General features: G+C 36.6%; 1 protein-coding gene across 1 annotated transcript in view; it reads right to left on the minus strand.

The window, feature by feature from the left end:
- Positions 1-19,417, minus strand: part of LOC115223828 (conserved oligomeric Golgi complex subunit 6) — a 39,340-nt gene extending 19,923 nt beyond the window's left edge. The window contains exons 1-9 of the mRNA XM_029794504.2: positions 19,001-19,417; positions 13,657-13,800; positions 12,381-12,452; positions 9,773-9,831; positions 6,663-6,774; positions 3,015-3,097; positions 2,441-2,511; positions 1,675-1,768; positions 293-369 (exon numbers count right to left, since the gene is read on the minus strand). Coding sequence (XP_029650364.1) covers positions 293-369; positions 1,675-1,768; positions 2,441-2,511; positions 3,015-3,097; positions 6,663-6,774; positions 9,773-9,831; positions 12,381-12,452; positions 13,657-13,800; positions 19,001-19,123 — 835 coding nt within the window. The 5' untranslated portion in view covers positions 19,124-19,417. The remainder of the gene's footprint in view (positions 1-292; positions 370-1,674; positions 1,769-2,440; positions 2,512-3,014; positions 3,098-6,662; positions 6,775-9,772; positions 9,832-12,380; positions 12,453-13,656; positions 13,801-19,000) is intronic.
- Between the last annotated feature and the right edge of the window lie 6,935 nt (positions 19,418-26,352).

Here is a 26,352-nt window from a genome sequence, read left to right on the forward strand (position 1 = left end):
ATATGCATCTCTGATCATGAGCAGGAGTAGTTGGAGAGCATCATAACCATGTGTTGAGAAGGATTCTTTGGGGTTTGGATAAATTTAAGAAAAGCCAAGTCTGAAGGAAATATTAGCCATTTCACATACTTTCAAGAAATAAATAAATAGGAAATGACAGTTGCTACCCAGGGACAAAAATTTTGTTATACAGTGTAATCAACTGACCTGAGGTTGAATAAGATAAATTGATAAAGGTGCTCTCAGAGGGAATTTACTGAGAAAACATTTGAAAACAACAAACCAAACTGACCTCCTCGGGTCAAAGCATCAATTAAACCACGGACAATAGCTGTGCGCCGAGCAGTACCATATTCATCCAGGGAGTAACTGCAAAGGAAAATATATTGTTACATCAGATAGCATGTCACAACAACTGTACAAAGACAGGGTAATATTAGATGTAACAGTAACAACTACAGATATATGACAATAGTGATGCATGTAACAGTAATAACTGTTCAGAACACAGGACATTGCACGACAGCAGTGACTACAGGTACACAGTGGCAGAGAAATAGTCCAGCAGAAACTGTGCGGATGTAATAACTGTTAAGAACCTAGTATTCTAGATGGCTTAGTGGCGAGGGAGTGACACTTGTGATCACAAGTTCATGAGTTCTATTTCCTGACCAGTTATGGGTTGTGCTCCTGACTATAAAACACATAATTTCATGTTGCTTCTGCCCACTCATTTGTAAATGGGTAATCTTGTGACAGATTGGCACTACAAGGATGAGAATGGAGGTCATGTGAGCCGCATTTGGTATTTAGTGGTTGGAAAGATGAATAACACAACCTATACAGTGAATCGCGACTGGTAGAAATTGGTTGTTCAACCACATCGTAGGATGAATGAAAAAAGTTGAAGAGTTTGTGAACCAACAGAAATGGATACCTCTTTTCCCCCTCGCCAGCATGAAATATTCCACATTTAATGTGATTCAACAAGTCTATGTGTAACCAATGGACAGTTATCCGAGAACTTATTAAAGAGAATGTATAATGTGACTAGCAAAATAGCCAATTGGAAAATTCTTAGTAAGAGATGAGAGTAGTTTCTAAACTGACAAGTAAAGTTAATCACCTCATCAATATGGTTGTTCGATGTCACTACCATTTTAACCCCAGGCAGATATTCTGCCAGCTGATTATAGGTGTAGCCTATATCCTGTATATATTGCAAGCAGGAGAGCAAACCCCTACTATCTTCCAGCAGGCAAAGGTATCGTGAGACTGACCCACACTGAAACTGAGTTAGTCTCATGATCCCATTGTCTGCTGGAGGATAATAGGGGTTCGCTTCCCTGCTTGCAATATATATAGGGTGCAGTCTGCGCCTGTAACCAGCTAGCGGAAGTTCTGCCAGGGGCTAAAATGATATGACTTTTCTGTTTTTTTCTCAATGGGAGGTCTGACTCAGGCCTTGTATCTCATATTTGTGCTTATTTTTATAACTATTTTTTCACTGACCTAGTCTTTTTTCTCATTTTTGTCTAATGGAATTATTCTCCTGCTACCAACTATAACCATGATATCAAGCAGACTTATTTGTTTCTCTAGTGATTTATTCAATTCTATCTGTCTGGTATCTGCAGGGTTACAAAAATAAACTAGATATCAGTTTGTACTTACTTAAGCAACAATGGTCGGTCTTGAAGAGCTTCCATGGCAGAGCAGAGGAGAGGGAAAATGTCAGGAGAATCTCCAGTGAGTGCCCGACATTCATCTGGAATTAAACCAACTCATTTATTTATATATATATATATTCATATTTAAATGCTAGTGCTTGAAAATAAATACATACACACATAAATACACATACACACACACAGATATATACGTACACACATATACATATATACGTATACACACACACGGACATACACACACATGCATATATGTGATTATATAAACATATATACTGAAGAAACATACATTTAGGTGTGCATGTATTCATGCATGTATATATCATTATCATCATTATCATTTAACATCCATTTTCCATGATGGCATGGGTTGGATGGTTAGACAGAAGCTGGCAAGGTGATGAGTCGCATAGACAGTTTGGCTTAACATCACCTGATAGCTGGAAATGAATGCCTCTCCCATTCAAGCTGTGTCCTTTACTCCTAAACTTCCATGAAAAATATGTCTGGCCAAATGGAAATATTACTTTACTTGGGAAACAGATGAGGGTTGTCACAGGAAAGGCATCCTGCTATAGAAAATCCTCCTCAACAGAATTCCATCTGACCCATATGAGCATTGAAAAGTGGACATTAAAACGATGACGATCTTTCTGAGATACACACACAAAACACACACACACACACACAAAACACACACACACACTATCATACACATATATAAAAGACAACAGTGACTAAAGTGAACTTACTCTGAGTCCAGCGGTAAAGTCGCTCGTAAGCTGATTCTTGCTGTAATGCCATTGATTCCATGATTTCTAATCTGGATAATATAATTAATCATGTTATTGTCTATACATGGTACTGGGCACCACACAGTAACACAGACAGTGTTATTGTACAGTACTGGCTGTGTCAGTATATAATTTATTACTATTAACTGAATGTTAATCATTATGTAGTCAACCAAGCAGACATGGAGTGGTACAGTCTGCCTAGCTGTAAACATGTACCACTGAACTTTGACTTCAGCTAGAAATTTATAACAAACATTCCATTCAATCAATTTCCTTTTCTACCTCATCTTCCTCAAATCACACCTAATTATCTAGAAGTAGCTGCCAAATCTCCCTCAAATCATATCCTATCATCTAGAAATAATGACCAAATCTCCTTCAAATCACACAAAACAATTAAGAAACAGCAAACAAATCTCTATCATATCACATTCTACAATTTAGACATAGCAGCCAAACCTTCCTTAAATGAGAATTATTATTTAGAAATAGTAACACAATCTGTTGAAAAGAAATGCTACATCTTTACCCTGCAGTCTGTTGGTTGGTTCGCAGTAATACTTTACAGTCGTTGTGGATCTGTTTCACTCTGGACAACACTTTAAAGAAGTCCTGAAATGATATTTTACAATGTTTTGAGTCAAATAACAACAGAAAAAACAAACATATATTCTGGAATATAAGATGACTCTCTAACCTTAAAAACATCCCCTTCCCTAATAAAATAAAGTATAAAATCTGCCCCTTAAACCTTGTGATGAACAGTAAGTTGTTAACTGGTTGGTTGGTTGGTTGCTTGGTTGGTTGGTTGGTGGGTGGGTGGGTGGTAGATTAACCTCTGCTTTGGTAAATTCTGATGCACCTTCTACACTCTGTCACCTTATACATTAATATGTACAGTATGTATAAGGCAGCAAACTGGTAGAATTGTTAGCAAGCCAGACAAGAAGCTTTGCAGCATTTCCTCCATCTCTACATTCTCAGTTCAAATTCTGCTGAGGTTGACTTTACCTTTCATCCTTTCAGAATCGATAACATTAAGTACCAGTTGAGCACTCAGGTTGATTTAATCAACTTAGCTCCTCCCCTAAAACTATTGGCCTTGTACTAAAATTTGAAACCAATAAATACAGTATATAAGCATAACATAGTTAAAAAACAAAAAAACAACACCAACACATAAGAGGTACAGCAATATCAGAGGAATGTCAACAGGGGAAATAGTTTTTGTGTGGAAGGTTCACAAGTACAATGAACACTAGAAATGTACTGAAAAGAGACTCTGTCAAATGCCAATGGGGAAAACTAGAAGTAGTTGATAGCTTCCATTACCTAGGTAACCAAGACAGTAGCAAAAGTGGACGCTCCAAGAGTACAGGTTCTGGGCAAAGTCAGAGAGCTCCTACTTCTGTTGGTAACAAAGGGCCTCTCCCTCAGAGTGAAGAGCAGATTGTACAATACCTGTGTGCAAACAGACATGCTACACAGCAATGAAACAAGAGCTGTGACCACCGAAGACATGTGAAGGCTTGAAAGAAATAAAGCTGGTATGCTTTGCCAGATGTGCAATGTCAGCGTGCATGTACGACACAGTGTAAGCATCTTGAGAGAAAAATCTGGCAGAAGACTGTGCTGGTATGGTCATGTAATGTGTATGGACAAGGGCAACTGTGTGAAGAAATGCCAGTCTCTAGCTGTGGAGGGAACCTGTGGAAGAGGTAGAACCAAGAAGACATGAAGGCAATGACCAGTGATTGAGACCTGTCATACCAAGTGAGATTGTAGTCATGGCTGATGCCAGTGGTTTGTAACTGCTACGTAAAAAGTACCCACTACACTCTTGGAGTGGCTGGCATTAGGTAGGGCATCCAGCTGGGGAAACCATGTCAAATCAGAGTGAAATCTGGTGCAGCTCCCCAGCTTGCCAGTTTTTCAGTCAACTGTCCAACTCATGCCAGCATGGAAAACAGACATTAATGATGATGATGATTCACTTTGAATTTCACTAATTTTGAATCACCATGATAATATGTTTGCATATTTTTGGAAATATTAATTCCAGTGATATTTTGTGTGTGTGTGTGTGAATACAATAGAAACAATTGTCGGCTTTTAAGGTGAATTCTACAATAGAGATGTACTTTTCTCTATACATATTTTTTGTTGTCAAATACACTGGGTTTCTTGAAATTCGTCAAATGATATTTGGATCTGCTTGTGATACATGAAGATTTATCTTGGATGTGTATTCGACTTACAGTTATTGGTGTCTGATCATTGGATATTGTTAATCAAATTCATTTAAACTGAGTGCTTTATTTATATCTGACTGGATTTCTTAATCTCTTTTTCTTCAATGTATGTGTATATATATATACATAAGCTTTTTCTGTTTCCATCTACCAAATCCACTCACAAAGATTTGGTTGGCCTGAGGCTACAGGAAAAAGCACTTGTCCAAGGTGCCATGCAGTGGGACTGGACCCAGAACCATGTGGTTAGGAAAGAAACTTCTTACCACGCAGCCATGCTTCACCTATAATGTATATTAAATTACTGTTTATTTCAGAGAGCAGCTTGATATTTGTAATCTAGAAATTTCCATTTGCAGGAAGAGGTACCCTGCTAACACAGGTAACAGCTCTTTGAATCTGCTGACAATAATATAAAGAGGTGTATAATAAGAGACTTGGTAGACCAGCAAATAGAATATCTTCAAGGTATTTGATATGGTTCTCTGTGAGTTCAAAATAGCCTTTCATCATTTCAATATCAGGAAATAAAATACAAATATGGAAATACAGGGTGGTGGATAGGTAGAATGTTTGGGAGTTCATTTGAATTCCCTGCACTCTTTGCAGTTTGACAACAATGCCTGTAATAGCACTGGTACCAAGCAGTATCAATTCTTGTCCTTTCCCTTGGAAAACATCAATGGTGTGGATAGAGAAGGCTTATATAAATGGGCAATGCTAACCTTCTGTTAAAAAATAAACCTGTTGAGAGCTGCACCATGGACAGGTAATTTTCAGGTAGAGTTCCATGATCTCACAATAAATACAGAGGCTCCACATAAATACTTTACAATACAACCAAGTTAAAAATTTGGGATCAAAATTGATTCACAGAATCTGCATTTTTAAAAAGGAAGTAAAAAAAATCTGAAAATCAGTTATATTGATTTAGTTTTCCACTCTTATTGCTGTGAATCCATGATCTTGTGGAAAAAAAAATTTGAGGGAAAAGTTACAGAGGTTTAAAAATCGAAAACAACTGTGTATTTTTAATGAAACACCAGTGTCAACTTTAAGGTTGTACTCTGTGAAATTTATAGTTTAGCGTCTGTGAAATAACCTGATTCTTGTGTTTACTTTATGCGTATTTCAGTATTATGTATACCTGTCATGTCCATCATTAATATATAAGTGCACGTGGATGTATGTATTCATATATAAGTTTATATGTACATGTGAATCGATTTAACTAGATCCCACACACAAAACACATACACACACAACATACATACATGCACACACATATACACACAGACACACACATGAATGCACATACATACATGCACACACATACACACATGCACACACACACATGAACACACATATATACCCCCCACACACACACAACATACACACACACAACATACTTACACACACAACATACATACATACACACACATACATGTACACACACACATATACACACATGAATACACATATACCCATACACACACAACACACATACATGCACACAGATACACACACATACACATATGGACACACACACATCCACACATCCATGCACACATACATACACACACATGCATGCACAACACATGTGCAGCACAGATGCAGGTGAAGTGAAGCACAACACAACATGCAGTTGTCATGGTAACAAGCTGCTAATGCCATACTGTCTGTTGATTGGCTAAAATTACCCAAATTTCCCAACTTTAATTCCAAATAACATCAGATTCTTTAATCTACGAGACAAAGTAATTGGTTGATCATAATCAAAATTCAGAGTTGCATCAATACACCAAAATTGAAAGCAATCTGAGCAAAATTAAAGGGGGCTGATTTTGTGAAGCAATTTAACTAGATCCCAACTTCGTCCTTGAACAGAAAGAGTAAAAACAACAACAATGGAAAGTAGTAATTACCTTGTGTAGACCAGTGGTTTTAGAACCACGCAGAACTTTACATTCTTCAGGTTTCAGCTGGAATTTATCCAAGAAGGCGTCAGCGACTTGTGCTTTCATCTGTAATTTCTGACTAGATTGGCAAGAAACCAAAAATAGTAATTGAAAAGGTTTCAATACAATTTCAAACGGAAACTGACCCAATTTTTCAACCTCATATAATCCCTTCACAAGGCTTTAGTCAGGTACACTTTCCCAAAGTACCATGCAGTGGGATTGAACCCAGAACCATGTGATTGGGAAGCAGACCTTCTCTTACCACATAGCCATGCATGTATGTGTGTGTATATGTGTGTGTGTGTGTGCGTATATACCTACATATTATATACACTTACACACACACACACACATATAGATATGCAACATACATACATATATATATATATATATATATACATACACAAGTATATATTCATATATAACATATATAATATACATCCATATATATATATACATACATACACAAGTATATATTCATATATAACATATATAATATACATCCATATATATATATGAAAAGGATGTGTTATAATACTATTCTACATATACAAAAAACAGTCATACCTCCAATCCAACATACCTCCATCATGAGCTGCCCCATGGATATCATTATGGTTTTAACACCTAGGCTGTACCATTCAATCTGGCGGTGTCAACAACACTAAAATAAGTGTTGTTTGGGAACAAACATACCAAAGAAATCACAACTTTTAAACACCTTTACCCTATGTACAATCGTATCGGTAAATAAATTCAACAAGTAAATCAATAACCAACTCCTAAATATGTAACTAAACAGCGACCAAACCTTTAAGTCATACAAAAATTATTCCCTACCATCTTCCATGGTGAAAGCTTAATAACCACAGTCATTCAATCTAAATATAGGCAAGATTAAGCACTAACTTTAAAATTAAAATACAATGAAGAAACACATAAATCTATGTACATCTATATCGGTATTAATAGTAAACCTACAATAACTAAATTATGTACTAAATAGTGACCAATCTTTAAGTCCATAAAAATAATAATCCCACCAGTCTTCCATAGTTACTACTATAATAAAAAAATGAAAGCTTTATATCCTGTTCTCTCCAAAAGATACAATTGAATATAATTTAATGAATAATATAATAATTATGAGTGAAATACATTATTTCATTATTCAAAAGTTGATAATAAAAATACTACAATCTCATTAATATATATTACCCTCACTAGATTATGTATATATATACATACATACATCTCTGTATATATAAAACTGAGAATGTGTCTGTCTGTCTGTTTCCCTAAAACTTGAGAACTACACAACCAATTTCATTCAAATTTTACACCTGCCTTACTTAGGGTCCATGTAGTTTCATGGGCAAAAAAAATGTTCAACTTCTTGCCTAGGGTGAGCCCATAGCAATATCATATCTTCTCCACTATTTCAGTATTACGTGTTAAAAGTGAAACAAAAACATTTCTCTATTTTATGTCAGATACTTTCACTTTAACAATAAAAATTAGAGATAATAATAACAATTGAATTATAAGTAATATAATAATAAGTAAGTAATAATTAAAATCAAACTAAAGTATAATATAATCGTAACCTAACAAAAGTAAAAATAGCAATTGGTATAAAATTGCATCAATGACTTGAACTTGAATAAGTGGTTTCACATGAATGGGAATAAATTAAAAATAAAATTAGCATGCAGAAATGGAATAGTCCTACAATTCCAGTGTTATATATTTTCAGTATTGTTATCACTAGCGATATCAAGATATAACTTTGTATTTTGTATTTTATATGTAGATGTATATATATATATATAGATGTACACGTAATATGTACACATATATACATGCACTAGCACTATGTTATTTGTCCAGTACTCTATTTTTTTGTTGTTTAAGAAAAATGTCCAGTTCCTTGGTTTTGTGTTTATGTTTTTGTTTCTCATTGTGTTAGACGTTTTTTTGGTGTCCTGTACCCATATATGCATGTATATATACATGTAGAGGTAGGTACATACATATATGTATGTATATATGCATATGTTTTATTTATTAATTTATTATATGACGGAACGCACGCATCCATTTCTAAGTAAGATTGTTCTTGATATTAATAATGATGCGCACTCTTGACCTTTCTGTCCCCTCCCTTTCTCAGCCTTCATTCCTTCTGGTTTCCTTTTCTTCTACCTGACTGTCTCTCCCTCTCTCTCATTCTTCATTCTTTCTGGTTTCCTCACAACCATTCCCTTTTTTTCACTCCCTTTCTCTTGCTCCTCCTCCTCCCTCCCGTCGTTGACCCACGACGAGAGCTCTGCTACTGTCTTTCTGGCCTGACTTGAAGTGTAGACGGCATTTTCTGTTGCTCCTTCGCCGTTCTTCAAAATAGCGTTCGTAATACTTTTTCTCGTTCGGCGTCAACAGCCCTTCTTGTCTTGTTATTCTGCTTGTCCTGTCTTTTACTGTTTATATTTTGTACTGTCGTTACTGTCCTGTTTTTGTTACCATTTTTACCCCTCCGCAAAAAGATCTCAAATTTTATTTAATTTGCTTTTCGTGGGAAGAAAAGTTTCTATTGAAGATGCGTATCGCCTTCACCTTCGAAACGCAGAGTAGATGAAACCATGGTGACTGAAGGAGGGGAATTTTCCTTGTGTTATTTGTCCTGTACTCTATTTTTTTGTTGTTTAAGAAAAATGTCCAGTTCCTTGGTTTTGTGTACATGTTTTCGTTTCTCATTGTGTTCGACGTTTTTTTGGTGTCCTGTACCCATATATGTAGAGGTAAGTACATACATCTATGTATGTATATATGCATATGTTCTATTTATTAATTTATATATATATATATACACACACATACACACATTCTCTTTTATAAATACTCTTATTTCTCTTTTGATGCATAAATATAAAGGTTTTCATTACTATTGCTACATTATGCTACAAAATTTCATTATATCTTCAGTTTCGTTTCATATTTACAATTGTTTTTAGCACAGCAACTGAGCACACATTACTTCAAACCCAATACACACACACACAGAAGAGCATACTGACCTTTCACCTTGCAGTCCTGTGGTTTGGTTCAAAAGGTCACGAGTTTGTTCTTTTGCAGTCTGGAGTTGGATGGAAGGAAATATTAGAGTTAATTATTAAAATGGCAATTAGACTATTTGACAATTTTGTTATTTACAAGTGAAAATGAATTATGCATCTATTCCAATGTCAGTCATTAATAATATATACATGTATCCTGGGTATATTTGTCCAGTAAGTTTTCACAAGTCGGAACAAAACAGGTACTCACACATTAGATAACAGAGTGGTCAAAATACTTATACGATATTATAAATTTATTCTAACAGCTAATTCATGTTACTAGGCAGTTTCAGAACCTTCCAAGCAAAGAAAGATAAATTGACAATTATTGGAAATGGCTGAAAGGAAAAGTATAATTTAGGCTATTAATAACCTGAACACTAAAAGCGAGCTGTTTTCCCCTTGTCCTCACGAACAGAAATCATCATCATCATCATCATCATCGTTTAACGTCCGTTAAACGATGATGATGATATATATATATATATTGCCAACTGGTCAGTTCCACCCTAACAACAAAGTTTGCTCTTCCTCCATTTGCAGTCCTTTCCCCATAAATGAAGAGTTTATTTTCTTCACACATTGTACTTATACATAGTCATACATATACAACACCACACACACCAGTCGTACACAATGATGTCATTATCAAAATCCTAAAACAGCAAATTTACAGAGAAGTAACTACCGCAGCATCAAATTGATGTATCAAGTTATGGATGTAACAACACAAAATCGGCCATCTTCCCATGCATCACTATATGCATAATTTTCTTTCTTGCACATCCCCTCAGTTCATTTGTGCTCTGCTATACACCCAAACTAAGATTACACACCTTCACTAGTCAGTGATATGTGTTTCTACAACAAACATAACAGAAGCTAACTGTTGTTGCACTGTCATCAATGGAAACAAAAAGAAGCAGTCATATTAAACTTTGCCACTCATATACAAAACACTGAAGGGAAGTTGAAAAAAGTGGATCTTTTTTATGGGTCTTTATTGCTTGCAAAATGCTATAAAGAGGGCTCTAACAGCTAGAATTAACATTTTTTTTTTATTTAATCAACTTACAGAAATAAATGTTAAAAATAATATCTCATAAATATAAAAAATATTTCTTGCACAAAATATTTTAGCAGAGAGCTCAATAAAAATGAAAAAAGTTTATATTTACAATGATAATGTTTATTGCTGTGTTTGTACAGGAAACATAGAACTGTCTGGAGAAAATATTTGATGTGTGTGTATATGTATATATATAGGATGGTATGGGTTGGACAGTTCAACCAGGGTCTGGGAAGCCAGGAGGCTGCACCAGGCTCCAGTATGATCTGGCAGTGTTTCTACAGCTGGATGCCCTTCCTAAAGCCAACCACTCCATGAGTGTAGCGGGTGCTTTTTATGTGCCAGGGGAGGCTGGCAATGGCCACAATCGGTTGGTGCTTTTAACATGCCACCAGCACGAAAGCCAGTCAAGGCGGCACTGGCATCGGCCACGTTTGGATGGTGTTTTTTATGTGCCACTGGCACAGGTATCACAACTACAATTTCCGTTTGATTTTTATATTGATGTTGATGTACTTGACTCAATAGGTCTCCTCAAGCACAGCAAGTCACCCTACGATCCAAGGCAAGCACAGCAGGCCATCCTGCAATTCAAGGTACTTTGGATGGGCTATATATCTATATTTATAACAGGTGCAAACAAACATGGGTGTGTGGCAAGAAGTTTACTTCCCAACCACATGATTCAGTCCCACTGCATGGCACCTTGGTCAAGTGTCATCTACAATAGCCTCAAGTCAACCAAAGCTTTGTGAGTGAATTTGGTAATAAGAAACTGAAAGAAGCTCATCGTGTGTGTGTGTGTCTTTGTATCTCTCTTTGTGTCTGTGTAATAATAATTACACACACACTGATTCAATTCCACTTCTTTACCATTATTCAATTAGTTAAATATCTAACCAACTAACTAATCAATCATTTGTTTAGTGTGATGGTTAAACAATCAACCGGTTGTTTGTTAGTCAAAGTTTTTTCGTTGATTTCTTTCACAACCTTTTTCAGTGACTTCCCTTCTCACTCAACTAACAATAAAGAAGTGGAATTGAACCTGTGACTGTGTCATTATTATTGGCATATTGACCCACCCAAGGCACAATAAAATTACAGCTTTATGTTCTGAGTTCAAATTCTGCCAAGTTGTCTTTGCCTTTCATCTTTTCAGGTTAATGAGGTCCAGCTGAGCCCTGGGATAAATGTAATCAGCTACCCCCCTCCCCAAAAATTTCAGGCCTTCTACCAATAGTAAAAAGAAATATTATAATGTTCATTTCTATAAACTGATTTTAAATAATTTTTTTCATGATTATTTCAATTATTAGAAAACGTCTGTAAAGTATTTTACAAGCCAAAATAGGACAAAAGGACCATGACTTTGACAGCGTGTAATAAAGGACTAAGGTTGATTGCATGACAAGACAGAGGAATATAGCAGGTGGGTATGATGGCATTAGCAGTGAAGACAATGATGGTGGTGATGATGATGGTGTCTCCATTTACCTTTAATCTGTTGGTCATGTCCTGGCAACATTCATTCATACTTTTCACTTCTTGGTAAACACTATTCAGTTGCTGTGAAAGAAAAATATTTGGAACTATAACGCAAACCATGACAATGACAAAAGAAGTGGTGAAGATAATTCAGCATAAACAATGTGACAATACAACAGCTATATCTCATATGGCGGTGAAGTGGCTGAAGTGTTAAAATGAGGGATAGAATGTCTCTCACTTAATTGTTCTGAGTTCAAATCCTACCAAGGTCAACTTGTCCAGGGAAGAGGATGTTAGAATTGTTAGAGCATCTGACATGATGTCTTGTGGTATCTGTGCATTCTAAGTTCAAATCCCACCCTGTCACCAAGAAAAAGTAACATTTTTAATGGAAACAGCTCCCATGTTTATACATACACAACTTTCACATCAACACAACTCTCACAGCTACACAACTCTCGCATTTAAACAACTATGCCATTTATGTAGCTGTCCCACCTATATATCTATCATGCCTGTGCAGCTCTTGTGTTAACAGAGCTTTTGTGACCACACAGAACTCTCACAGCTTTCACAACAACCACAATGTAGCTATCTCAGCTACATTGTTGAGACAGCTACATATTGTTTTTAATTGCTCAGTTAGGTGGAAAGGCAGTGCCCATTACCCTTTAGAGGGCCTTCAAAATTGGTGGGAGGCGGGAGACATCCTAAAACCAGAAACCTGCTCCAAATGTTTGCAACAGGCTGGACTCTGGTAGCAGAACCTAAAAGAACCTGATGGTGTTAAACGTGGCAATGGATTAGTCGACTACTTTTGAAGGCCACAGCAGAATTTCAACTCAGAATGCAAAAAGCCAGAGCTAACATTGCAAAGCATCCTGTCTCACACTCTAACAATTCTACCAGTTCACTACTGTTGGTTGGTACTTTATTTATTGACCTCAGAAGAATAAAATGCAAAGCTAACATCAGCAGAATTTGAACTCAGTATGTAAGGATGATGAAATAAATGTAGCTTTCACATCAACATAGCTATGCAGCTCTTATATCTGCACAGAACTTACACTTACAAAGCCTTCATACCTACATAGTTCCCGTAGCAAAAGATGTACTCACCTCTCACAGCCACATCACTCTAAAAGCCATGTAACTCTCATGTCTACACAGTCCCTCCAACAAAGTAACTTTCACAATACACCTCCCACATTGACATAGCTTTCACAACCAGGTAGTCACCACAACACTACAACTCTCACACCAATGATTAAGTAAAACTTACTTCTTCAACAACATCGAAAGCCTCTACAAATTCTTCATTTATCGACAAATTTCGTCTTTCAATGTCGCTGCGCAAGTTCCTACGTGTTCGCAAACTATTCTCAACAAAAAATGTTGACAGGGCTTTTAAAGCCTCCAGCATTTCCTGAAATGACAGAAAACATATAATATAGTTGCCTTCAATAACATAGTGTCCCCAGTGATGCAGTAACCTCTGAATTGCTTTAGTCATTAAGAAGAGTTAATTTAAAAGACCAGAGGAGAAGTATCCCAGGAAAATGTTATGATTGGTTGAAAACTAAAGAAAGAAAATGTATAACACCTTAACTTCTGGAGTTTGGAATTAACAAACAAGCCAAACATGGAGCAGGTGTGGCTGTGTGGTAAGAAGTCTGCTTCCTAACCACATGGTTCTGGGTTCAGTGGCACCTTAGACAAGTGTCTTCTATTATGGCCTCAAACGAAAGCCTTGTGAGTGAATAAGAGGAATCAAATGCAGCATGCATGTTGGTTTGGACATGTAATGCATATGAATGAAGACAGCTGTATAAAGAAGTGTCAATCACTGAAAATGCATGGTACCTGTGGAAGAGGGAGACCTAGGATGAAGTGGTGAGGACCAATCTCATGATGATAGACAGAAACTGAAAGAAGTCTATCATATGAAGGGGTGCCCAAAAATAATTGGAAATGTTTTCTGCTGGGGAAAACGTTGGCCAAAACAGTTGTCATGCCTCAAATAGCTTACAAGGATGATGCCATGAGCAAAACACAAGCTTACAAATGGGTTTCCACGCTTTAGGAATGGTCATTTGTTGCTTGAAGACCAATCTTGCTCAGGACAGCTATTAACTTCCCAAACAAATGAAAACATCATGAAAATTCAGGGAACTGCCTGATTTCGGTGAATATTGAAGTGGCACCAAAACTCAAACTGAACTGCTGTGACAGACTCGTTATTCTTCATGTTACTGTAATAGGCAAACACGCGATGCTCTATTGTCTACAGTGCCAAGGCCTCACCTGAAAAGAAGAAAAATGCTAAGACACCATGGACATGTCAGACATATGTCCCTCCCACTGGGGCTGAGTAACAGCCATTTCAAAAACGTCCGTTCTCTCTGTCCCACCCTATAGTATGAAGTAAAATAGTACAATCTGAGTAAACTAGTCATAGTCAGTATTGGAAAAACACAATACAAATATTTATTCCCATTTAAGATGGGTGTTCTGTTGGAACGAACTTTGCTGTGATAGATACCAGGAGAGAAACTCTCATATAGGCTTTGGTGAAAAAAGCATGCTTGTTTATATAAGCACTGGGGTTGGTGGGGATTTATCTCCCCATGATATAAACAAGCAAGCATTTTGCACCAAAAAACCTATATGGGAGTTTCTCTCATGGTATCTACTGTTATAGAGTTTATTTTAACTGAACATCCATGTGGGAATAAATATTACATCTCAATACTAATACTGCCTTTGTTGCTAATATATATTTTTTAACAAGCTCACAAGCTAGTTCAGGCACTGTTATTCTACATATCGCTAGCAGGAAATGATTCACTGCTCTCTCTAGTGGTTGAGCATCCATCACCAATGAGACCAAGGAAAGTCGAAATTACATGATCTGGTGGTCTCAGCACTGGGGTTGGTGGGGATTTATCTCTCCATGATATAAAGAAATGTGTATTTTGCACCTATATGATAACTTCTCTCATGGTATCTACCATTATACAGTTTGTTTTAACTGAACATTCATGTCTAAGTGGGAATAAATATTACCTCTCAGTATTAACACTGCTTCTATAGCTAATATGAATTTTTTAACAAGCTCACTGGCTAAATATGACATCAGTGCCTGTCCAGACACTGATTTTCTACATAGCGCAAGCAGGAAATGAATCACTGCGATCTCTAGTGATCAAGCATAAATCACTGATGAGACTAAGAAAGGCTGAAATGACATGATCTGGTGGTCTCAGCATTGGAGTTGGTTGGGACTTATCTCCCCACTAGCATTTTGCACCGAAAGCCTATGAGACGTTCTCTCATGGCATCAACAACAGTAAAGTTTGTTCTAACAGAACATTTACTTTTATGTGAAAATAAATATTTCCTCTTGCTAATTATACTGCCTCTGTCGTTAATATACAATATAAATAGTTCAAACAGTCAGGAAGAAGGAGAGAAGTCTAACTTTTGGACGCTTGTCCTTCTTTGGAAGAGAGAGCTAGGGAGGGAAAACCAACCACGAACTTTACAGCCTAATGATAAGACTGTTCTCTCTTTAAAAACGTCAGATTTTTCTTCATCACAACACAAACTTACGGCACTGTTTGATCTGTTAAAAAAGATTGAGCCAAAAATCACTTGAAATATTAGGAAAACAAGAATATGGCAAATAATAAACGTACTCACATCACCGAAGACTAGGTTTGAGCATTATCTTGAATAGAATTACCTAGCAATAACACGTTTTGATTCAACCTAACGAAAGCACTTTTTTATGTAGTCGATTAAGTGGCTAGAAATAACAGCTAAAATTTTCTTTAAATCACATCTTACTGTCCTTAAAAAGGCTAAAGTCACACTGGATAACACAGTCCTAGAAATACTAGGTCCAAGGAAGAGACAAGATGTAACAACCTGAATGATCAGGTTCATCTTGGGAGCGTAAAGAAAAATATCGTCAACCTAAAACTCATTGCAAACGTGAAATGTCAATCATCTCAACCAAACCGGACACCGACGTAAATACTTTATTACACATTGAAAGAAAATGTTAGACAAAATAAACAGAGATTTAATTTGGGACTAATACGAACACTAAATTTTAAAATGGAAGATCGGCAATAAATGAAACACCCAGAACTTTTACAGCCTGACACTTTATTGATGCTCCAAGTTAGGGATATAAACGGACACAATATAAACTATAAACAAGAACACATACAAACAAGTAAAAAGCTTCGACAGTCAACACAACGGAACAACTTCACACAATACTCCAAAAGCAAATAATATATTATTCGATCGCTCTGGATCAATCGACTAATGATGATGATACTGATTCGATGCAGATTCTATACTTCATTCGGGCCGTAACAGAAGATTTTTATATGCTACGAAGAGCTTCTGGCTTTCGGTACTCTTACAGGAATAGAGATCTTCACAAATTTTCAAGATAAATGTCGTGAAGCTGGACTGAATTTGGTTAATTTAGCGACTGTATGTAGAGACAGTGTATCTTCCATGGCAGGAAAACATGAAGAGTTTATTGCACGAATAAAAAAAAAAGTATTATCAGACCCAGATGCTCTCATTTCTTATCATTGTATCTAAGATCAACAAAATCTCTTTGCTTACATCAGCAAAATCTACTATTTTAAGTGACACTTGGCAACAAGTTATAAGTATTGTTAACTATATTGGTGTAAATGCAACACGGCATCATCCGTTTCATAACATGCTTAAGTTGGACGAAGAAGAAGTATTCAGAGTGGATTTGCCGTATCATTCTCAAGTGCATAAAACCATGTCTATATATATATGTGGCGAAAAATCCAAGCATTTCGAAAAAAGCTATCTTTTTTCAAAATTTTTCTTCTTCGAAAGGAAATTTCGGTTGAACATTTTCCTGGATGAAAGGAAGATTCATGGAAATCATTTGAAGAATACGCAGCTGTTATAGACTTATTAATTGGATAATACCATGAAAGGTTCACTGACTTTGAGAATCATGACATCACGCTCAAATCAGCATTTCGACCTCGTCTTTGATGTCTCCAAGGCTCCTAAAGAACTATAGATGGAGTTGATTGAGCTCTCAGTTCTTATTCGACGCTAAGAAAGATCCGATTGAAATATGCAAAAAAATGCAATACCCATGTTTTTGGCAACATGCGCGAAAAATGTTTTCCTGCTTTTCAACCACTTATTACTGCGAACCTACATTCTTTTACCAAACCAAAATTAAGACGCCCGTAAGGTCACAAATGATGGATACCCATCCAGAGGATCAGCTGAAACTGCAAAAGCTCCATGTTGCAACCAAATAAATATTCAAAGGCTTTCCTACAAAGAGCAGTCACAACAAAGTCATTAGAAGGTTAGTTAACTTTAGAATTAACATATCTATTTCGTGTACACAGTAGATAAAGGTTTACTAAATAATGTAGATTTTGAAGAATATCTAATTGAAGTTTCTTGAATGAGGCCTAATTAGATTACAACTAACTTAACGCGACCTTCCAACGCGAAAAGGTTTCCCACGTCTGTTCTGGGGCGTGGGGTGTAAACAACAACATCGTCAGCCTAAAACCTCTCGTCCTAACAATATGAAAAACACATTGCAAATGTCAATCATCTTAACTAAACTGGACACGAACGTAAAAACTTTATTACATACATATTGAAAGAAAATATAAGATAAAGACAAGATAAACAGAGATTTAATTTGGGAGTAATACGAACACTAGATTTTAAAATGGAAAATTGACAGCGGGTAATAAATGAAACGACCTGTGCTTTTACAGCCTGATACTTATTTTATTGATCATCTTTTGTTGATGCTCTAAGTTAGGGATACAAACGAACACATACACTCCCACATATATATACTAAGACCACAAGCTTCCGCAATACCGCTTGTCAATGACTTCTAGGTGTTTTTACACCGGGCGTACTGACGAGAAAATTTTCTCTAATGACAATAAATTACAGCCTGCCCACGAACTGACAATACACATACCTATATATATACATAAGGCTGTTTGTTATGGTCACTCTCTGACCAGCAACAACAAACCGCTTTTTAAATATTACTGCTCTAATGTTTTAGTGTGTACCTCTTTTCGAATATACGAATTCTGACTGGTGTGTATACTCACACACACACATATATAAAATGCCACATGAAAAACAACGGTTATGTTGTGAACTTAATTAGCTTACAGATGTTTCTGCAATACGATGCAGTGGATTACGCTTATATTATATATATATATATATATATATATATATATATATATATTCACGCCATGAATGAGCGAGAAATTTTATGAAGAGTTTATACACGAATATTTAATGAGCAAAATGTAAAAACTTGTTTTATTGATAATTTTTCTCGTCCCCTATACCCGACTAAACAATTAGAATGTGTGTACCCTTTGTCACTTACAATGTGATACACATACACAACGGAGAGAGCGGGTAAGAAAAGGTGTGAGCAGTATGTATATATACACACATGCACATATATATATATATTTATATACAGACATACAACTGTAATTACTAATCATGATGACAATAAACTGTAAGTGGGAGTCAATGCAGTTTACCTTGTCATTGTCGATTCTGGTGTCAAGTATTTTATTCAGTTTCCTAGTGAGAGGGTTGTTGCTGTTGTTCGACTGCTGCCCCGCGGACGGGACAGAGTCTCCTGTTCCGTTCCTATCGGCCATTTTTGAACTCTGTTGTGACAACGTGGAATCAAGGTTTCCCTCGACGGTGACTTCTGTACATTACTTTTCTGAAATATCGCGGTGTTTTCATTCATTTAATATCTCCGTCTATATGAAACTGCTTTTTATTCTTCTTATTTGACTGTTACGGAACTGGAAAAATTTAATGATTGTATGTAGGGTATATACTATAAGAGATAAAGTATTAAAATGTTGTGTATATTGTATAATTTTTCAGTTTGGAACATGTTTCGGCTGACACCGCCAACACAGATTGCGTTACCTGTTAAGTGGCTTTTTAGGACGAGGTTAGGCACTGAATGAGTAAATCTTGCGATCGACGGTATTACAGCCGCAACCATAACTTTTTTTATTTTTCAGGCATATATCTATGACTACATTATCTTACTTTTGTTATGTAAGTTGGTATGGGGTGATGTTAGTAAAATTTGGTGGTTATTTACTACAAGTTGACTGAGTTGCGTAGGTGTTTGTTAGAAAGAAGTAAACAAATAAAAATGTAAAATTATTAGGACTATTATCCTCTAAAAATTTCAGAGAATCCAAGACACGGCATTACTGTGGGTCACCTCGAGAATGAGGTGGTGCAACATTCCATTTCAGGCCCTAATTCCCTACAAACCTCATTGACAAAGCCGTAGATGTTCTCAACTGTGGCAAAAACATTTAGAGGAAAAACACCAGTATTCCCATAATTGAGCAAGTGGGCATATCTTTTCTGCTTAATTTCCTTCTTTCCTTTTGACTCATTCATTTTGACTATTTTTTTTCTTTACCAATTTGTAAATTGAGATTAATTTTCTTTACGTTTGTAAATACATTTTTCGTCTTTAACGAATTCAGAATTTTGTGAATATCTATGGTGTGACCATAATAGAGTTTAAAAGTGGGCGTATAATCGATGCTAGCGCTCTCTTTACCATCAGATTTTCCTACATCAGACGTCCCAGGTCAATTTTCCTCATTAATTCTGTGATTTAAAAAGTTTTGCAATATTCAGTTATGTCTCTTTATATTGTGAGATCAAATCCTGCTGAGGTCGATACAACTTTCCAACATTTTGCAGTCGATGACTGCCAATTATATTCGCACTAAAGATAGTGTAACTGATTCCATTAACTGTAACCGTCTCCCCCCAATATATTGTCTCGTGCCTTTGTAATTGTTATTGATGCTTCAGCTCAGATAAACCCTTGATCACACCCTACCCTCTTCGAAAAAGGAAGAACCCGTTTATAAAAAGAAACTGAAAGATAATAACTGGAACGCCTTTGATGGTATAAGTTTGCTAAATGATGGTTGACTAGAAGCTAAAAAAACAAGATAGATATGTGATATATACGAAATAAAATACTGAGGCACGCTGTCTGTATGAAAAAAATAATACTGAAGTTAGTACTAACAGATTTAATATGCAAATTACAGTCCCCACTCAGAATCAAGTATGACTTGATAACTTGTGCCATCCTTTCGTTAACTTCTTTGAGGTACCGGCAGAATTCTGGTTTAAGCACCCCATATAGCCCCGTTATACCTTTTCTTTTTAATTTTCCGAAAATTTTTGCGAATTTGTTTTTCACACGGGAATATGCTTTCTTATTTTTTTAACCCACTCCCTCGCCCCTATAAATCCTAGAAGTTCCACTCTTTTTCGATATATTTTTTTAAAATCAGAGTTTAAAATACGGACAATTCGAATTTTTTGCTTAAATCTCTGCAATAAATCATTAAATATGTTTATGGGGAGAAAAATATTGAAAAATAGCAAGACATATCAGTGACAAAGAAATGAGGAAAGTACCTGGTGGTCGTGAGGTGTGCTAAAAATAACATCTAAATTGGCCTTAAATCACGCAGTTTTTTTTGTTTTTTTTTTTGTCTAGATTTTCTCATAATTGTATGAATTCTCGTGTGTAGAACGCAAAATCGCAAAAAATTACCTGAAAATTCAAAAAAAAAGTTATGAGGGATTATATGGGGTACAGAAACCAGTATTCCGTCAAAGTACCTATATAGTCGCAAGGAGACATAAACACTAACCCTAACCATACAGTTCTATATTTAAGAGATGTGGAATTATGTACATTATTTACATTTGACAGATATTTGTCCTCATCTTGTTTGTTACCACAACGTTTCAGCTGATATACCCTTCATTAGGTGTCTTGGGGGAAATTTCGAACCTGGATTCTCATTCCTAAGGTATTTTGCGATGTTGCCTGGAATCGAACTCGGAATCTTGGAGTTAGTAGACTGCGCTCTTAACCATATGCCCACGGACATATGGCATAGCGTTTAAGAGCACGGGCTACTAACCCCAAGATTCCGAGTTCGATTCCAGGCAGTGACCTTAATAATAATAATAATAAATACCCTGGTGCAGTACCAGACAGTGGCTCTCGTGGCTTCTGATCTTAACTGGTTGGAAGTGTTATCATGTACATTGTTTTGTCTTGGTATAAAAGATGGACTACAGCAAATATTCTGCTCAATACCACAGATTTGCTTTGACCTTAACCAGTTGACAATGTCCCTTAGTGGCTGACGATATGAGCATCTCTGATCATGAGCAGAAGTAGTGGGGGAGCATCATAGCCGTGTGTTGAAAGGAATTCTTGGAGGTTTGGATAATTCACATTTGGAAACATAGGTGGTTCGTTCAACATCCTTAAACAAACCTTATTCAAGGACCTTTTGAGCAGGATGGGTTACTTGAGCAGAAGAAAATTCTAATTGGGCTTCACCTGCAAGGTCATGCGCTGTTTATTTTGATATGAAATCACCATCTCGCGCACATATGGTTGTGATGCATGTGCCTGGTGTACCCTTATCAGACAGGTAGTCATGATGGGTATACTGGGCTTCGTATATTTTACCCCAGTGTTACTTTGATGGCATGCACTGCTCTCTCGCTCAATAATAATGATAATAATAATCAGACGGTGGTGGGTCAATGTATAAATGCTAAATCCTCAAATAAGAGCTGAAGAAGTATAAGCAGATACATTAAGATAGTTTCGCAGTTCATTTTAGGTCTACCATACAAAAAAAACCCAGCATTCATGGAAAGCGCGATGTAACATCAATAGAAACAAAACTTTTCTCACTCTAAATATGTTTACAGTTTCGTCTGAGAAAGACTAAAACTTTCAGAACCACCAGTTATTTATCTAACCATTCACTTTAGGTCCCTTGAGGACTAACTTCCCTCATGCTTTCGATAATACCCCACTCACACACACACACCTCTGGGATAGCTGAAGTTGTCAACAGTGACTGACCAGTGGAAATAGTAGTGGTGGTGGTGGTGGTGGTGGTAGAGGCTGATGAAGTAGCAGTGCAACATACCGTAGCAAAAGTAAAAGGAAAAAAGAAAACATCTTTATTTTATTTGAGTATTTAAATGCTAAGAAACAGGAAAGAAGGGAGATGAAAAAGAAAAAAGACCACCACCCTTCGTTCATGAAGGACCATGGGATTACAACTAGAAAGTTACCCTCCCAGGCACAAGTCCGGGCAAGATTGTTTATGGAAGACCAGCAGTCGCCCATGCATACCAGTCTCCCCTCTCCATGCCATCAATGTTATCCAAGGGAAAGGCAAAGGGGCCAACACAGTTTGGCACCTGTGACGTCGTAACTCATTTCTACAGCTGAGTGAACTGGAGCAACGTGAAATAAAATGTCTTGCTCAAACACACAACCCGGTCCGGGAATCGAACTCGCTACCTCTTGATTGGGAGCTCAATGCTCTAACCACTGAGCCACGTGCCTTCACAATATCTCTACAATGTAGGGAGTAAAGCAGCAGAAAATTGAGGATGAAGGCAATGGGCCACATACCCCAGAACAAATGGTGTGTTCAGCCCTGCCCCACGGTGAAGACTGTAACGGCTCATTTCTCCGACGGGCCGCCATTACCTGACCCTTCTTTTGACACTTCTGACACAAATTCATGTGCACGACATTCTGTGGATGTTTTGAAAACTCACAGGAAAAGCAATTAGCACTGACTGCTGCTTTAACTGTCTTAAAGTCAACACTGATTTAACAAGTTATAGTTTAGTCAAATGTAGCAACTCTAGTTCAATGGGTCAACGCCCTACTAATGTACAAATCCTGAATATTTTAAAGCTGAATCAAGAGTTCCTGCCTGATCAAACATAATATCGAAAGCCTCATTAAGTGTCATTTAAAATTCATTTTACTGCAACCTGATGTTGTGTCCGACACCATTCACAAATTCCTCCATCATCTTCCTTTCATTCACATAGTTCATAGGTGGATTTTGTCAGGACCCCAAAGTAAATAGATAGATAGATAGATAGAAAGAAAGAAAGAAGAAAGAAAGAAGAAAGAAAGAAAAAGAAAAAAGAAAGAAAGAAAGAAAGAAAGAAATAAAGAAAGAAAGGAAAGAAAAGAAAGAGAAAGAAAGAAGAAAGAAAGAAAGAAAAAGAAGATAGATAGATATATAGATAGATAGATAGATAGATCATTGGGTTGCGGTTGCCCTGATTCGCATGGCCCTAATCCACCACTCGTTTCTATCCTTCAATTTGCAAGGTGATTAATGTGGTTATGACCATGTCGAGGTACCCAAAGTAGAGCTTCAGTAACCAGCTCCTCCGTTTCCTGTGACGTATCCAGCAGAACAAACACTTCTTTTTCTAATGGTGTCCGATACTTTAGACAATTTCTTGTATAATCTTTCTTTGTTAGGAAGTTCTTTCCAGGACATGTTCAAAATGGCGTAGAGCATGCTCGTACTTTTGCGACAGTAAATTCAAAATGGCGTGGAGGATGCCACCCAGCATTGTTCTAAGTCTTTTGGTCGGTGTCCAGATGCCAACACCCTGCGCACACAAATTTATTTTAATATTTATTATTTTCAAGTATCTTTTGGTCTTGACCAACTTTATAACTAGGTTTGCTTCACCGAAGAAATAGGTCTGTTGTCTTCACCAGTTGGTTTTAAAGACCACATCCACTTCACTCTACATTGTTTAGCTTGTCCAAATATTTCAGTCAATTGATTTTATTAGAGTTATCTCCCTTATACCATTTTTATATTTTTTACCATTCAAAGAGGAAGTTTCTGTCTCCTAAGTGCTTGCATAATCTTAGATGGTCTAAGTATTTCGCCTAATTGCATCACATATCACACTCTCCTGATCAAATACTTGTCATGACACCATCACAGCATTCAAGCTACCTCAGGTTACGCGGTTTTGCACTTATAAAATTGCAAAGTATGGCCCCTTATTTTGAGATACTGTTCGTAATTTCTTTTACGAACGCTTGGATACATTTTAAGACTTAAAAAACTACAGGTTTCTCTTAGAGAAAAAGACAAAAGAAATGTTTCTCGATGTTTTAGCCAAGCTCAAAGCAGTTTACAATTTGAAAATATATACTCGCCATACATACATACACACACACACATACGTACGTACATACATAGATTAAAGATGATGATAACTGTCAGCTCGTGACCAAGGAAGGCTATTACTGACCATTGGCCATGCAAAATGCCAGCAAAGCATGTGCATGAGGTTATCGCACCCACAGCCGGTTTCACCTGTGCTCGCTCCCGTGGCTTCCATGTTCACTGCGATTCCCTCCTATTTGAACGAGCATCGGAAAGTCGCCTCGCCGACGATTGCACAACCTAAAATTCTAGGTCCAATAAATCTTGCACACCACCTCACAGACCCTCTCCACTCTACTGACATAATCCAGAGACAAGCCAGAGCAAGATATCCAATACCAATATGAGTCACATGCTAAGGAATGTGGGAGCACCATGACCTCAAGCGCAAGCAAATGATCCCCCAGAATGTTCAAATGCTATTCTCCGTCATATCTGGTTTTATATTAAAGTGAACTTTTCCTACAGACGTGTTTTAACAATGTCAAGTCACTTGTGAGGTCTCTTATGAGTGCTACTGGTAACATGGATTCCAGTACAACCTGCTGCTTAGCCGAATCACCTATGTCATGACTGTGTGGTAAGGCGCTTGCTGTCCAGCCTCGTGGCTCCGAGTTCAGTTCTTCTCCGTGGTACCTCGATCATGTGTCTTCTACTATAGCCTCTGGCCTATTTAAATCGTGTGAGTGGATTTGGTAGATGGAAACTGAAAGAAGCCTGTCGTGTATATATATATATACATATATATGTGTGTATATATATATATACATATATATATACATATATTATACATATATATACATATATATATACATATATATATATATACATATATATATATATATATATATATATATATATATATATATATATATATATATATATATATATAATATATTTAGTAGCGACCATAATATAAGGGTCAATAAGAACAAGTGTATTGAAATAGTTATTATGGAAGATTAACAACACGTTGAGTCTAGATATTTCACACATCTTTAGATTTGTCTAATATCTATCTTTCGTGAAGATTTCAAGTGAATGGCATAAATATTTCGTAAGTTGTGAGGAAATAAACAAATAAACTTCCAAACTGCAACCACCAAAAGTTAAGGGTCACGTAGAAAAGAAAAACAATGAAAAATGGAACAAGAACAAAAAAGAAACCCTTACTATTAATATTTTGTGAACACCCTTTTACTATTTCTGACCGGCTGGCATCTGTTACTACATGGCTGAATTAATTTCTTGCAAAATGATGGAGTAATATTGTTCCATTCGCTTTTCGATAATTCCCAGAGTTCCTCTTGATTCTTTGGATTCCTCCTTCGCGCTTCATCTCCAATAATCTTCCAAACGTTTTCTATAGGGTCGAGATCGGGACTTTGAGGTGGCCAGTCCATAAAATCAACCCCTTCATCACTCAAAAAATCTTTGAGTCTCTTTGCAATGTGACAGGGAGCATTGTCCTGCATCAAGATAGAAGGTTGAACTGACGTTGTTGTCTAAGAATCTGCTAGTAGATTTCAGCCTTGTAAGCGAATAAGTGGACCGGCACCAGCAGCAGAGATCACTCCCCATACCATTACACTTCCTCTTTCATATTTTATTGTCTTCTTCACACATACAAGAGATAACCTTTTACCATTTCGTCGGACGTACATCACGCCAACGGAATCAATCACATTAAACTTCGATTCATCGCTAAAATAAACCTGCAACCATGTGTATATATATATATATGTATATATATATATAACGTAAAGTATAGTAGCCATATC

This window comes from Octopus sinensis, linkage group LG24, assembly GCF_006345805.1.
Source record: "Octopus sinensis linkage group LG24, ASM634580v1, whole genome shotgun sequence".
Classification (NCBI taxonomy): domain Eukaryota; kingdom Metazoa; phylum Mollusca; class Cephalopoda; order Octopoda; family Octopodidae; genus Octopus; species Octopus sinensis.